Raw genomic sequence first — 15,816 nt, 5'->3', positions numbered from 1 at the left:
CAGTAGTTGTGGGGTGGTCGGTTTTCTTAAAAAATAAGAGTAGCCACAAAGCAGATCCAGTCAAATTGGAAGATTTGAAAACTTCTTACAGAAGGCTATTACAGTTTAAGCAACCATTTACTTTATTTAGTGTTATATCTATGGCTTACTAGAAGCTAACTGGCAGTTATGGAGCAGTATTTTGTTTCTCATTTCTATTGACAATCTTTCAATTTGAATAAAAAATTAAAAATGTTGTTGAACACTTATGATTTTAAACTGAAAAAGAAAATGTTCTTTAAGGCTGTTGCAACAAGTTACTTTTGTAAATGAAATATGCATCTCGGAGTACTTTACTGGTAAAATAAAAATCAAAACTAATTAAGTTTCAAAGCTTGGCTGTAAGAACAGTACTAATATATACCTATTCATTAAAGGTCCAATCAATCTTTTCCTTCTTATTTGTAAGAGCATTTCCACACTCCAATTTCATCATTTTAAGCTAAAAATCTATATTCCTTTGTATTGGTTATTTTTAATTGGTTTGAATTTCACACTTGGCAAGAGACAGCCACTAAGGAGTACCATTATAATTACTATGAGCCTTAACGCTGGCCTGTGTGGGGACAGAATTTCATCTTTGGAGCAAAAACATGCTGCTAGAATACAATTTTACAATGTGACTGTCTGCCAGATTACTTATCCTCTTGGGACAGACTGAATCATTTCTGGTGCTGCTTCTCCAACCCATTCTTAAGACTCTTCAATAATGAAGACTTCTTCTTAAGTAGTTTATTTCAGTATTTTACTCTTTTCTCTACAATGAGTTTTTAATCTAATCCATCCTGGCATAATTTAAACCCACTTCTCATTACTAATCTACTGCAGTGAAGAAGCCTATATAAATTATATTCCACAAACTATTGGAAGTTAGATCCATTTTTTACACAGTTTCTGCTTTCTGGACTTCTGATGATTTCCAGGGTTTTCTTTTGGACTTACTTTTCAAGGGAGATTTTCACACTTCTTTCTTTAAGTGTGGTACCCAAACTGAGAAAGGTGTTGCAGCTGAAGTGTTAACTGCACTGATTAGAATAACTATTTTACTTGCTTTACTGACATTATTCCTATTCACACAAATCACTATGATGTCTGCCTCTACTCATAATACTTGTTCAACTTGCGATGTATAATACCATACACATAGATCATTCCAACAGCATTATCTAGTCATAAACTTCTATGATTGACCCTTCATACTTAAATGAAAATGTCAGCATTTTTCCTTACTGATCTTCCCTCCAGTTTGACAATAGGTCACTGGTGATATTCTGCAGGTACCATTTTGCAAGCAATTACATACTTTTCAATCTAGTGTAAATCTGACTACTTGATTATGAGAATGCATCTGACAGTGATGCAAGATACATCTACTGCTTCTTCCCTAACCTCATGGCTTCCTATGCTATAGGAGAAAATTAGTTCGGTTTGAAATAGCTCATTTTTTATTAATCGATTAACTCATGTTTTGTCAGGAAAAATCGTCTCGGAGTAGTGAATTTGCTATAAATTCACCCCATCAGTAATTTCACAATAGCTTCCATCTGTACACAGAATCTAAGCTGACAGTAATAAGAGAAAGAAAATCACAGTTTTACCAGACACAGTCTGTAATATGTAAATATTATTTGAGTGATGCTTTGAACAAAAGAATTCCCTTTTATTCAGAACTAAAGTGCTAAAAAGGAGGGCAGGTGGATTAGAAAAGAATATTGTCAACCCTTCCAAGATGCGCTGTTTCTGATTTTATTTTTTAAGGAAAAAATGCAGCTAATGCAACAGGTTTATGTGCTATAGAAGTGATCCCCAGCTGCTTGTTCTGAAGCTGATCTATAATATCAAAGTTTTCTTTCAGTTCACTGTTCTCCAAATATGTAGAAACCCCAAATCCTCAAGTTCTAGATTGCTAGTCAATAGGTTTAGATTTAGAATTTGCTGTAGCACTCTCTATTGACACCTACTGCCAATAAAATGCTGTTTTCATAATTTAAAACTAACCAACTAAGTCTCACATTTTCAGTTTATTTCCCTCAAATAGCTCAGTCAGAAAGCAACTATGCCAATCTTTACAGCACATAAAACTCCTCTACTTTTGTAGTCTCTTGGTCATATGAGAGTTGAAGCATGAATAACTCCAAAAATAAAATGGCTGTTTGTTGAATGATTTAATGAATGCAATTCAATTTAAGTTCCTACCTTTTCCATTTTTCAGTCATTGATATAGTGTGTGTTCTTCGTGTATGCAAAAGTTTTAGGAAAGCAGCAGGTTATATAAAGGTTATTTCAGAACTTGTTTTCTTAAGAATTGGATTATTATTATAAAACTATTGCACACACTAAAATGTGAATCTAAAATGTCTATATTCTTTCACCGTAGAAATATCACTGACCACAATTTTAATTTAGCATAATCACCACCCATAAACCTACCTCTTTTGGCATGAAGGACAACAAGCATTGCAAAGCTGACTTTCCCTTTAAGTTAACTGAATACTTATAAGGCGTTGAAGAACAGTCATCAAACACTGTCAAACAAAATTCAGAATAAAATTAAGATGTTATTACCCTAAATATCAACTTGATCACAGTTGCAGTACTTCAAAGTGATTTCCAGCATAAGGTATCTATATATTTGTATGGTAAACATTTCTCACAAAGTTAGGAATCAATATAGTATTTCTCATAAGGATTCTAAGGGTAATTTTGTGCTAATCACCAGCAATCTTCATTAAGCTTTTGATTTGCGAGAACGTAATAGTTCAGAAAAAAAAAAAAAGAAACAAAAAACACTGTCATTTACCTTTGAATAAAAGTGTTAGGCAAAACCAGCTAACTAAATAAAGAAAATTAAAATCACAAGGAGAAAAATAGTCGGCTGAAGCTGTTTTTCTAAGTTACTTTTAGGCATGATCTACACAACTTTATCAATAAGACTTGCATTTCTCAGACTTTCATGTCCAATTTTAAGGCACTGGGAGAAGCATAGGTTTCCAACAAAGAAGTTAACATTCCTTTGAGATCAGTATTCATCCTGGAACACCAGGATCAATGTTCATCCAATATTCACCATTTGAACAGTACTGGACCTGACTGGATGTTACATTACTTGTTTCAAGCACAAACTCTGATCTAGAAATCATGTGCAGTAAGATGATTCCTATGCTGGACAGCTGGCTGTTGCAGATAGTCTTACAATTCTTTTCCAAGTTAAGACAACTGGCTAGGATCCCTCATCTACCACCATATGGTAAGAAAACCCTTCTGCTTTTGTCAGATACATTTTTTTTATAATCCATATATAGTTCTACATAAAGATAAAGCTAAATATTATAATACTATATTTCAAAAGAAAGAGTTCTGATTTTCTGATCTTTCAGGAATAAGAGGCCATATAAGCAGAGCTGCAAAATTCTCTCGTGACTAAAGAAGTTGGAACAGGAAAGGAGATGCCAGTACTGAAGTAGAAAAGGGATGAGTAACAATGAGTGAAGGATATGAATCTGCACTAATTATATCAAGAGACAAAAGAATAGCAACCTGATTCCACATATTGCCCCAGTGTCATTCTGAGTCGGGCATCATGAAGAACAGAGGTCTTGTGATTAACCTGCAAACACTCTGTACCATTAGGAAAAAGACAAGTCTGGACCCATCATCTGATGATGAACTAACTGAAGGGTAAACATTGTCTAAACAGTGGGCAGGAGCCCATGAATAGAAAATGAGTATAGTTGTTTGGATTTGTTTGGTTGGGGTTTTTTAAATTTTTTAATTTTAACTGGTAAGAGGTATTCAAACTGTTTTTAAAACACTTCTTAACCAATAGAGAAAAATAAAAACAAAAAATGAAAAGAAAAAAAAATTGGGGAGGAAAATCCCTACAGGCAATCTGACATTTTCCAAATGCTTACTTTTGGCAATTGTTATTTTACAGGCAAACCAAACTACCTACTCTTAATTTATATTAAGCAGCACCTTTAAAATAATTGCTTTAGATTTTCTTAAATTGGAAAATCTGTATACCAGAAATAGCTTTACAGCTATTCTCTTACCATTATCCATTCTTCATATAATGAAAATTCTGATACAGCAAAAGAAAATACCTGACTGGTCATTAGCATTCAATTCAAAATCCTTATATTTATGGAAGTCAAACTCTATTCTGGTACATGCATGTCCCTTGTTCTGCAGCAAAAAGGGAATTGATTTTGTAGCACCGACATAAACACCACCAAAGTCAAATTGCTGCTGTAAGTTTAAAGAAAAAAAAAAACAAATGGTCAAAGCACTACGAAGTCAAGCACATTACTGACCAGAGTGTGAAAAAAATATAATTGTTCAAAGATTCACAATTTCTAACAAAATAACAGCCTTTTTTAACCAATTGTCTTAAATTACTCTTATTATCAAAATCTTTCCAGGACATAAAATGCAACAGCTAAGAAACCAATACATAAGTCCTGTTACACCATCAGAAAAGTTTTCATGCCTCGGTAAACAGATCAGAGGATTCCTTTGCTCCTTACTGATTCCCACCCCACCCCCCCTCCCCCATAACTACACCTTAAGGAAATCCTCTCCCTTTTAACATGCTTTTCCCAGATTCTTCAGTTCAAAAGCTAAGGCTGTCAGCTACCATTAATGCAATGGGCATATATACATATTGTTTTTAATTTCTCTTCTGAAGTTTTTCTCTTTGATAATTTTCTCAGGAAGTTAGTATAAGGAAAAATGAAAAATATGAAGTAGGGATGAGCCACTTTGACATCCACACAAAGTAAAACACTATCAATCTTACCAATTGCTACCAATTTTTTATACTTACCACATCAATGTTTATTTCGGGGACCTCTACAAATCCACCAATCCTAAGGATTAGTATTTCTGAATTTCGCACTGCTACCTGAGTGGACAAAAGTGTGATAATTGACAAGGTCATTTTCATGTAAGTATCTCACCAAATCAGTCATAGTTACATGAAAAAAAAAAAAAGTTTTGGGTTTTTTGTTTTAAAAAAAAAAGACACCAACCAAACAACCTGCCCCAGAGACAATGAGGGGAGAAAGACACTCATATTAATTTGTAATGAAAATATAATTATGCTCTTATAATGCATTTCTGTTATGGAAATATAAAGAGATAAAATATCTTCATTTTCCAGGACATTTATATACAGATTCCAGTGAGATGTGGCTTCAAAGAAGAACCAATCATGCCTCTGTGGCATACCATATCTGTGATGGTTATAACTGTCGACAAAAAAAAAAAAGAAAAACAAAACAAACCCACACAAATTTTTAGGAAATACCAGTTTTCAGCAGAGAAACAAAGCACTGCAGGAAGTTGTGTCACTAGGTTGAACAGTTTAGTCCAACAGGAGGAAGATAAGTGGTTGGGTTAAATTTAAGCTGAGTGGATGGTTTAGATCTATTCAGCAAATGAGAGGACTGGAAAGCATACTACAACAGACTGCTTGACAGAGATCCTGGTACGAAGTAGATACTGTTGTTTTGAGCAATGCTAAATCTGGTTTAGAAGTAGAAAAATGATAGGGATACTAGCTTTAGAGTTCATACTGTAGGCAGCCACAGAAGATGGATAATCCAGGATTACAGTCAGAAAAAGGTAGCAAAGATCAGCCCCATGATAGTATACTTTTACCCATTCTCACTTATCTGATCAGGAACAAGTTCAGGAAACAGGCATGCAGAAAACAAAATAGGATTTGTTGTTTATTGCACTCCCATCATCAAATCAAGTCTACTAGTAAATCCACCTCTGAGATGACCACAAAAAAATGTCAAGAAATTAAAGACACTGCAGTGTTACAGTCCTGCTCCAATACAAATCATAAAAGCAGTGGATATGCCTATATAATCTTCTGAAGACAACCACAAGTCACTTTCAAGAGCTTGCCAAAGGTATAGTATCGATCAGTTCAAACAGAGAGGACTGAGACAACATTCAGAATAGGTTACAGCAGCCATCAACTGCTGATAAAAAACACCTTTTTCTTCTCCCCTCCCCCCGCCTCCCCAAGCATTAGAACACTGGAGATAAAATCCAAAAGATGCTTAAATGCACACACACCTCCACACATAAACAGACAACATAACACTCAAAAGACAAAGTTCTTCCAGTTTTGATTACCTCCACTTTTGTATCAAAATTCATTTTTGCAGTTGGATTAAAACAGATTTTGAGATCAGCATAGCCTCCCACAGGTACCACCCCTTCAGAAGGGGAGATCATCATTCCAGGCAGTGGGTTTGAATCAAGAACCTTCAAACACAAACATGAAACATTAATAATTCTGAAAAAGGTGGTGGGTTTGGGGAAAGGAAGTGGGGAGAGATTTAGTTTGAATTTTTGTTGGGGTATTGGAATTTTGTTTGGGTATTTTTTAATACCAGTATATCTATAATGAAGATTTTATATTCTCACAAGAACATTCATAGCATGCAATGCTAACTTGGACTTAGAAGCTTGAGAAAAAAATACACGTAAACAAAATAAAGCAACAAATTCCTAAACATGATGACTGTCAGTTTCTACTATAAAATAATGTTTGCACACTGGTTGGAAACTTCACATTCCGGTTTTCAGGTTGTTTTCCAGTTGTTTTCAAGAACAAATTAAAATTAAAACTTGCTATCTAGCAAATCTCCAGAATATCTTACAATGCATATTTTCAGTGACAGATAAATTCTTCAGCTCTTTTTTGACACTCACAGTAAGAAGACAGGTCACAGGATTCTAATACTGTAAAGTTCATTAATAATACTATTAGTAAATATCCATTTTAAACACAATTAGTAGAGACAAAATAAAAATTGTTCTCTTCTAATGCACTTCAAATGGATAACGTTTTAAAGTATAGCTACACAAGTGATAATGACCAAGACCAAGCAGCCATCTCTTGGCTTAAAAGTAAATACGAAGGCTTACAAGGCTGGGTGTGTTTGCCTTATTGATTATGCAGATTTTATTAATTCAGATCTATCCTCCAAGAGTGCAGTAATAATACTTATTACAATGCTCCATTAATAAACAGAAAATGAGGTAAAAATCAAAATAATCAAATTTCTTAGTATCATAGTAACGTAGTAAAAAAAAGTTCTGAGGATTTTAATGAAAACTCTTTTGTTTCACTAAATAAATAGAGCAAATTACTGTGTGATCAGAAGAACAAATGAAGTTAGGTTTCCTACTAATTTGTGTATTATGTCTTTACACACTCTGGCATCCAGCTCATCTCTTAACCAATTGGTAATACAGCCTATCTTCCTCTCAAATGTTAGTAATCACATTTGCTGTGTCTGCTCTAGGTCTATGCATGTACTGCCTGGACAGCTAGTAGGAATGATAGCCAGTTTGCTCTGCCTCTCAAAATATAAAAGCATCCAAGCTGTAACTGCTTTTACACATGCTACGCCAGTAAGAGGTTCTACTCCCACTACTGGTTCTCATGAGACTTCCAGAACTTTTTAGACCATTACCACTTTGCTTGTTTGTTGGTCCATCTACCCATCAATCCAAATTTGACAGAGGGCCGAATTCCTATTCACATAAATATTGCTTCTTCAGAAAACCAAACAAAAATTTAAGTAGGCATGTATCTAATAACTGGGAACACAAACTCTAACATGATCTGATAAAATTAACTCCCTTCTTCCTCCCCAGCCCAAGAACTTAAATATGTTAAAAATAATTGTAGCTTACTTGGAAGTAAGCATGATTGCATCCTGTGTTTCGAAGAGTAGCTGTCTTACAAGTAGATAAGCCCATTGGACTATGACTGAAGGGTATCCTTTGTTCCACAAACTGAACTTTAGTAGCACCAAGCTATTAAAAAAAATAAGGAAAACCAAGCAAACTACATATTACTAAGTGCAAATACATAAATCAGCCTAATTTTCTTTTCATTATATAATGAATTACTATACTTGTAGAAATGCATAAATTAGAAGTATTCAAATAGACAAACACGGTTTAAATGTGAGACAATATTTACTCAACATATTGAACTTTATTCAAAGAGAACAGACAACCCCAGAGATATTTCTGGGCTAATTTCAAGACAAATAAAAATATTTTAATTAAATTTAATTTAACAGCATAAGCTGTGTGATTTTCTTTTCATCCTAAATGTGTGATCAGGACAAGATACTTCACAGTTTTTAACAGCAGTAGAAATGCTAGTATTCTAACTTACACACACTCTCATTCATGTATGTAGCAATTTCCAAGGCTTCAAAAGAAAAGGAAGAAAATGAAAAAAGTTACTGGGGAAAAAGCCTAAAAGATAAAGCAAGCACATAAAAAGGAAGGGAAAGTTTTTATTGGCTCCCAAAATAGAAGTTCTAGGGCATGCAGCCTGTACAATTCAGGGAGGAAAAAAAAAGAAAAAAAAAAAAGAAAGAAAGAAAGAATGAGTCTTTCTCCTTTGCACTCCCTGGCATGTAATGTAAGATATGATATGATTAACCTAAGATGAATTTCACTGTTTAGAAGACTATCCAGAGCACTGCTTTTCAAATTATCGCAAATGCCAACACAAAATTATATTACAGTCTGTTGTCTGATATACCTTCCCACACACAGATTGATTTTTATCCCTTCATATATGTGTCTATAGTATTATCACCTTTCAACCTTTGTTTGGCTAAACTAAGCAAGCCAAGAATAGTAATTACCACTTTGTATATAAGGACAACTAAGTTGTGGTGCAAAAAAAGGTATATCATCGAAGGCAAGAAAAAGGCAAATTGTCTTTGTCTTGCCTTCTCCATTCATGTCTTTGGAGCAATATTCTCTTTTTAAACATCTCAAATAGAAGACGAATGAGACTAAAACAATTTTTAAATACATAATAAAAATAGATTTAAGAAATTACTTGTTTTGAAAAACCACACATTTTGCTTCTCTATACCTTCTACACAAATTCTTACCTTTGCAAAACATTTCAACGTAATTGTGTTTCCTTTATGCACACACAACTTGAATTCTCCTGCTTCTGGAGAGCTGTACCGTGGATGCCAAACAACTTCACACTCCAGATCTCTATAGGCCTCCACAAAGCCTAAGTAAATATGAGTAATTTACATGTTATTGCATACATACAGTTATCAAATTGTTAATTAGAATAACATAAGCATATTCAAGTGAAATTACTGTCTATTACTGAAGACTAAGCCTACTTTTCAAAGGTGTTGAGCAGTATGCAGAATTAAGTAGAATTATTTTCTGAATTCTCATGACTATTGCATAATCTATTTATTAGTATCCTGCAGTAAAATCCACTCAGGAGTTCACTGGCAGTTTTTAGCCATGAATTTTAAAATTTAGCCAACATTTTAAAAAATAGAACCAGACTAGAGTCACAAATCTGGGAAAGACCATATACATTTTCCTGCTTGCAATAGAGTCTGAACTTGTATCAGCAGAAATATCTTTTCTTAAGAAATCAGAGCTGATCCAGCCAAATTTTGTTTGAACTGTGTAATGCCAATTCAGTTAGCAGTTGGCTCTTTAATAATGGAGTTCTATCATACTGCTGCAGAACACTATAATTCAAAGGAAAGAAGGTAGAAGTTAAAGTTTCACAACAGTTCTAATAATATTGATCCATAATGTAACTGGAAACTGATCCCAGATTGAATTCTATTTGTATCACTCAGACTCTCTACATTGTCTTAGTAGCTTTACATACAGTGCTTTTGGGAAATTTCGTATCCTGATAAGCTGGATAATATTGCTAACTGCAATTAAATACCTGCCTCACTTCTGAAATCACCAGTCTGTACTGAGAAAAATAGTTACATAAGCACTGCTGGCATAGAAACAATTAACTGTACTGAGTATGCAGTCAGAGAAGGCCTCATAGAGGGAGTGCTGCTATGGTATACATTTTCATCTGGTACTACTTTTGGCATACACTGATGTTGACCAAAATCTAAAAAATAGAGTTTATACTATCAGCTGAATGTTTGTTTCATTTAACTTCGTTGACATTTAAGATAACATGCACATACACTGGACTTGCACAGTATACCTTTGGCTGGCTGTACAGAAAATGCAGTTTTTCTATTTTTCATTACAGGTTTCCAAGTAAATTTAGCAGGATGGTTTCTGGGATTGTATACCCTGACAGTTGTTCTAAATTCTGCTTCTGCTAGGTAGCCAGGATTAGGATTTAAGATTATTTCTCTTGCAGACAGCTCTAGTTCAACAGACACTGCTTTTGCAATTACCAGCACATGCCCAAGATGTTGGTTGTTTATTGTATAAGTGAAAGATCTGTAACAAAAATATATATTTTTATGTATTTGTTACATCCAATTTATGTGAAATATAATCATTAGCAAGAAAATCCTTGACAAAGCAATTGTGAACACACAGTTAAGATTGACAAGAGAAATTTGCAATTGTTTTGCATACAACTTAAATCATATTGAAAGTGAAGATCATCCCAAAAGATGATCAACCTCATACAGTCATTTCAACAGCATTATGAAAATGAGAGTCCTAACTCCATATCAGAAGGCTTGAAAACTGTGTGCCTATAAATTTATCCACATGCTGCATCAAAAGCAGACATGCAGCAACGCAACACTATGCTGGAAAAAGCACAGCATTTTCTATTAAATTTTCCTAACAAATACATTGTAATGGCAAACATTTTTCCTTGATATACCTGTGGCTATATGGGCTTTTGACAGGACAGTTTCTTGGGTTTTTTTTTAAATCTTAAGAAATATTACTATACTAGCAAAATTTTGCAACATAAAATGTATTCATTATTGCAATATCACCATAACTGAGTGTACACCATTAACAATTATCATAATTATACTGAGCTTAAACCAGCCACAGGATTTTTTATTTTACTACTGCAAAGAAAATATGTAAATCAAGACAATTTTAAAAAGCCTTACTTTTTAAACATTCCTAGAGTCTTTGTCTCAAACGCAATTGGAACATGACTCTGTGTAAGAGGGGGCACCACCTGAGACAATGGACCTGACTTCTGTAATTCATCGATTTCAATATCAATTTGTACCCATATATGAACTAACAAGTTATTGACGATGTGCAGTTTCCTGAATGTTGTAGAATGCACACAAACATCACCAAAATCCATAGTAGAAGGACCTGGAATATATAAGTATAACCACTAAAACATTATGATCAAAACATTTTAGTTCCTCAAATTACAGAATTAGTCAGTTAGAACAGCCCTGTGGCAGAACAAATTCACACTAAAATTTGGAAGTAAATACCATGCCTGTTCTGTGTGCTTTCAGTAGTACAATTCAAACGCCAGCACCAACATTTATTTCTATAACAGCAAAAGCAATGTGCTAATTACTAAAGGGATTATTAATAATCACAAATACTTTTTATTGATCAGATATTTAAATAGTTAGACAACCAGCAATTCTCTGAGAATTTATATACTTAACCTGTTTGTTTGCTCCCTCGTGTTTGACCATTTGGCTTAATAATTCATGCAATTTGGTGGTGACAGGATTATCTCCCTACTTTATTTATGGCTATCACCAATTTTTATGCTGCAAACTTCAGTACTCATGGCACTAATCAAACATCTTACAAAACTCTAAGTACTATTTGTACTTAATATATTTATCTTATTCTCCTTTTCCCTAAGTGTATCAGTATGCACAGCTACAATATTCAAGTTCTGGCTTCACTGAAAATTTAAAAAAAAAAGGTCAGAACATACTGAATATTTTTATTTCCTGCTAAATAATTTTACCGAAAAAAATGATCTCAAAATAGGCTAGTTTTAATACCAAGTGATGTTAATAGATGAGACCCTCACAGAATTTAGCAGGTGTAAATCACCATCACAGAACAATCCACTGAAATTATTTTAAAGGAGAATCCTGAAGAAGTTTCACTTCTTTTGGGTGTCACAGTTCACTGTTAATTCCCAGAAATTCTGGACACACCCATGAATCTTCCCAATATTAATATGTCCAGATACTGCCCAATAACAAGGCATAGGGGTATCAACAACCCTCATACTATGCTTCATTGATGCTTTTCTAATAAGCAGTAGCATGAGCAGTCTTTAAAGAAAGCTCTTTTTACATTTTCACATCTAATCATACCTCGCTATTTTGTGAGAAGTAAAAAGCTTTAATTAAACACTACTGTAGATAGTAAGCTGCCACCAAATTAAGCTATTTTCTATTTAAGTTGAAAAGTTATGAACATAAAGTGCATCACTGTAAATAAGAGCTTTTATAACAACTAGTGTATTTATTATTATAGTACTATATTTAGTAACCAAATTAAAAATCTTACCTATGAGTATTTGATGAAGCTGCTTTGATGTCAAAGTTAGACTACAATCTTCCTTTTCTTGGATAGAAGATGGCATAGCATTAAGCCCGCTCCAAGTCTGTGATAAGCACAAAGCATCTTCTCAGAGCAGGATTAAAATCCTCATGCTTTTTATACGGTAAACAAATTACTCTTATGTTACTATTCACACATTTAACTTACATCTTTGATTGAAGATTTAAAACCAATTGGTGATGTTTTTTGACTAGTTAATAGGCAATTCTCATCTAAAGGAAGCACTTTGAACTCTGTCTTCTCCTTGTGAATATCTGTGATTGACATCTTTGGTGACATAAGCCCTTCAGCTGGTTGAAGGCCTATGTTTACAGAATTATTATAAATATAAAACTGCCTATAGGGGAGGAGAAAAAAAAAAAATATGGAAATCCAGAAGTTTGAGCATCCCATGTTCCACACATTAAACTATTTAATATGGTTAAACAAAACAAATTATACTCTAATTTATGATATTTCATTATCAAAAAAATACCTCAATTTCAAAAAATGCATTGAAAATTCTTTTACTGTATTGTTTAGGCAACAATTAACAACTGTTGCACATTTTTAGAATTGCTTAGCTACCAAAATATAAATATATCATGTCTAAAATACTTGTTCAAGAACAATTAAGTTGTAAAAAGTCAAGTACTTAAAAGTTAGTAAATACCAAGATTACAATGGATCATTTAATTGCATATGTCTGAACTGCACCACTTACAGCCTTATTTTCAGAGCAATTAATTTTTTTGGTTAAAGTTCAAATTCAGTCAATGTTACCTGCAACCGAGGGATTTGAAACTTCCAGAGATCTTATACAGATGTTTTCTACCAAGTATTCAGAAAATTAATACTATGTTGGATAATAACAGTGAAATTCATCTGATAACTGTGAAGCATTCCTTTCTGATCTTGCTCCTCATGCAATAAAATATAACTTTAATATATGCCTTATAGTTATATAAACAGTTCAACCATTCCACAACACCAGTTTCTTTCAAGAACACCATATACCATGTACATGTATAAAAATGAAATAAATCAAGCTCTGCAAGCCTTGTCTGAATCATGATGTATATAAACAGAGTAAGGTAAATTGAGATTACAAGAATAATCCACTGCCACTATTTTTTTCTTTAAATAACGGCTGTTGCAAACTAAACAATCTTAAGATATTACTCATCTTCTTTAGAGGTTTTACAGGTTGGTTATGGGTTTCCTTGGTTTTTTGCTTTTTATAAAACTTTTAGAAATAGCAGAGGCGTAAGTTCTTTTCCATTACTTTGTTCCAAAGCATACCTAAAATAAAGCTAAAAGACCAATACAATCCTTTAATCTTATCTGCTTTATTACACAAATTATTTCATAATTTACATACTGAATCTGCCACTCTGGGTCAGCTACAGATACAAGTTGGAAATACATACTATTTATCATATAAAAATAAAAGAGAATCCAACACAGTCAGTGTCATATTTTTCCTATTTACTGTAGCCAACTCTTCTTAAAATTTGGCATTTTATTGTAATTTCAAGTTTCAGGCCTCCATCCCTACATTTTATCCAGGAAGTGATCTCTAAGTGTCTAAATGAACATTTGAACAAAACAGGTTTTGTTTTAGGCATTCTAAATGAAGATCCCAAGACCATAAGTATTTCAGCATGGGACAAATTTAGGTACATGATTGGTGCCACTAAGTTAACTGCACATATAAACACATTTTTCATATAAGTTTGAAGTATTTATCATTTAAACAAAGTCTTACCTAGTGGTATCTTTCAGTAAGCGACACTGTCTTAAACTAGAAATGAAGTCTGCATAGTATTCCTTATGTGCTTCTTTTGACAGTCGTTCATAGTCAGTATAAGAAAACTCTGGATCTATATAATTATATCTTTCAGTCTTTGTGAAAATAGTCCTAAATATTTTAAAAGAATTGAAGTTTCACTATGTGTGTAAAATAATTCTCGTCTTGTTAGAATGAAAACATCAATTTTGTTACATATATATTTCATTGCAAACATTCTTTTTATTGTAGCTGATTATTAATATTTAACCTCATAAGGGCAACCATAAAAATGAAATACTGAAACTGTAATAGATGCATTTGTAGTTTCACATGAGAAAAGCAACTCATGAAATTTATGTGCAAAAGGCATAAGTAGAACTCTGAATTCTAAGGAACTTTAGGCCTGAAAAACAAAAAAGCCACAAAAACCAGTAAACTGTCATATGAGTAACCAATCTCTATCCCTTATATACTATATAAGAATGTGCAAATTTACATTGTACATTTGCATAATTTTTACCTGTACTTTTTATTCCGTTCACTAGGCCTAATGCTGGCTGCCCGATCATTAGGAAAAGCCGTAAGTACATCACTCTTACAATTCCTGTTTATCCGGTGAGTATGAATTTGTGTTTGGGTTGACTTAAGCATTGCCACAGGTGCTGTATCAGTACACTGTCTTGTGCCATGAGCTACAAACTGTCCAGTTGCATTGGAAATCATTGGTGTTATACCTTAAAATTCAAGTAAAACACGTTACATTCATACAGATATTCATACATACATATTCATTCATTCATACAGATATTCATTCATACAGATATTCATTCATTCATACAGATACTGAACAATAGTCAGCATAAAAAAGTATTAGAAAAATTAATGGACCTAGCATTGCAACTATCAGTCACCCATCCCACTGTTTTCCTCAGACAAGAGGGAAAAAGGCATTCCGACCATACTAACAATCAAACACTTTCCCTGGTCTAGATCACAGACAAGCAAATACTAGAATGCAAACCACTCCTACTATGTCCAGCTGTGACTCACTGTCTTGTGCATGCACATGACCAAACACTCGGAGCTGCCTCTATGACACCAATGTACACAGTTTCCTAAAGCTTGCCTTAAGGGTTGCAAACACAGGCATGATTTTTGACAAAGAACACCCAAGCTATCACAATTAAAAAGACCTCTGATCTTTTTCACTCTAGTTTCAGAAAAGCATGTCTTACATTAAAGAGAAAAATTACGACAGAAAGTAGTCCATGTGTTTGTTCACTTCTCTTGTCTATATGTGTTTTAAATATCTATTTTTAAAACAGCAATATAAATAAATTAGTAAATCCAGTCTTCAACTGCCCTTTTCTCCCAGACCTGAAAAAAAAACAAAAAAAAAACCACCAAAAAAAAAACAAACCACTAAACAACTATGTTCCATCCTCCAAACTATAAGTGATTCCTATAGTATATTCCTTCCGATGCCCATGGAGCCACAGTTTGCAAAGAGCTTCATTCCAGCCTTATCCCCCCTCCACCGTATACAGATACAAGTATACATACTCATCCTCAGAGACTGGGAGAACATGAAGATATAGAACCCATCTATATAAGGATCT

General features: G+C 33.6%; 1 protein-coding gene across 1 annotated transcript in view; it reads right to left on the bottom strand.

Moving 5' to 3' along the window:
- CFAP47 (cilia and flagella associated protein 47) overlaps positions 1–15,816 on the bottom strand; it is a 291,654-nt gene that overhangs the window by 245,414 nt on the left and 30,424 nt on the right. Inside the window, exons 12-23 of the mRNA XM_057411837.1 lie at positions 14,718–14,931; positions 14,174–14,326; positions 12,574–12,763; positions 12,373–12,469; positions 10,977–11,193; positions 10,094–10,338; positions 8,991–9,121; positions 7,762–7,884; positions 6,190–6,321; positions 4,865–4,942; positions 4,143–4,287; positions 2,470–2,564 (exon numbers count right to left, since the gene is read on the bottom strand). Of these exons, the coding sequence (XP_057267820.1) occupies positions 2,470–2,564; positions 4,143–4,287; positions 4,865–4,942; positions 6,190–6,321; positions 7,762–7,884; positions 8,991–9,121; positions 10,094–10,338; positions 10,977–11,193; positions 12,373–12,469; positions 12,574–12,763; positions 14,174–14,326; positions 14,718–14,931 (1,820 nt within the window). The remainder of the gene's footprint in view (positions 1–2,469; positions 2,565–4,142; positions 4,288–4,864; positions 4,943–6,189; positions 6,322–7,761; positions 7,885–8,990; positions 9,122–10,093; positions 10,339–10,976; positions 11,194–12,372; positions 12,470–12,573; positions 12,764–14,173; positions 14,327–14,717; positions 14,932–15,816) is intronic.

Source organism: Pezoporus wallicus, unplaced genomic scaffold (genome assembly GCF_028554395.1).
Source record: "Pezoporus wallicus isolate ANWC-B61680 ecotype Strahan unplaced genomic scaffold, APGP_CSIRO_Pwel_v1 contig_1438, whole genome shotgun sequence".
Classification (NCBI taxonomy): Eukaryota; Metazoa; Chordata; class Aves; order Psittaciformes; family Psittacidae; genus Pezoporus; species Pezoporus wallicus.
This window is presented reverse-complemented; position numbering and strand designations above follow the sequence as displayed.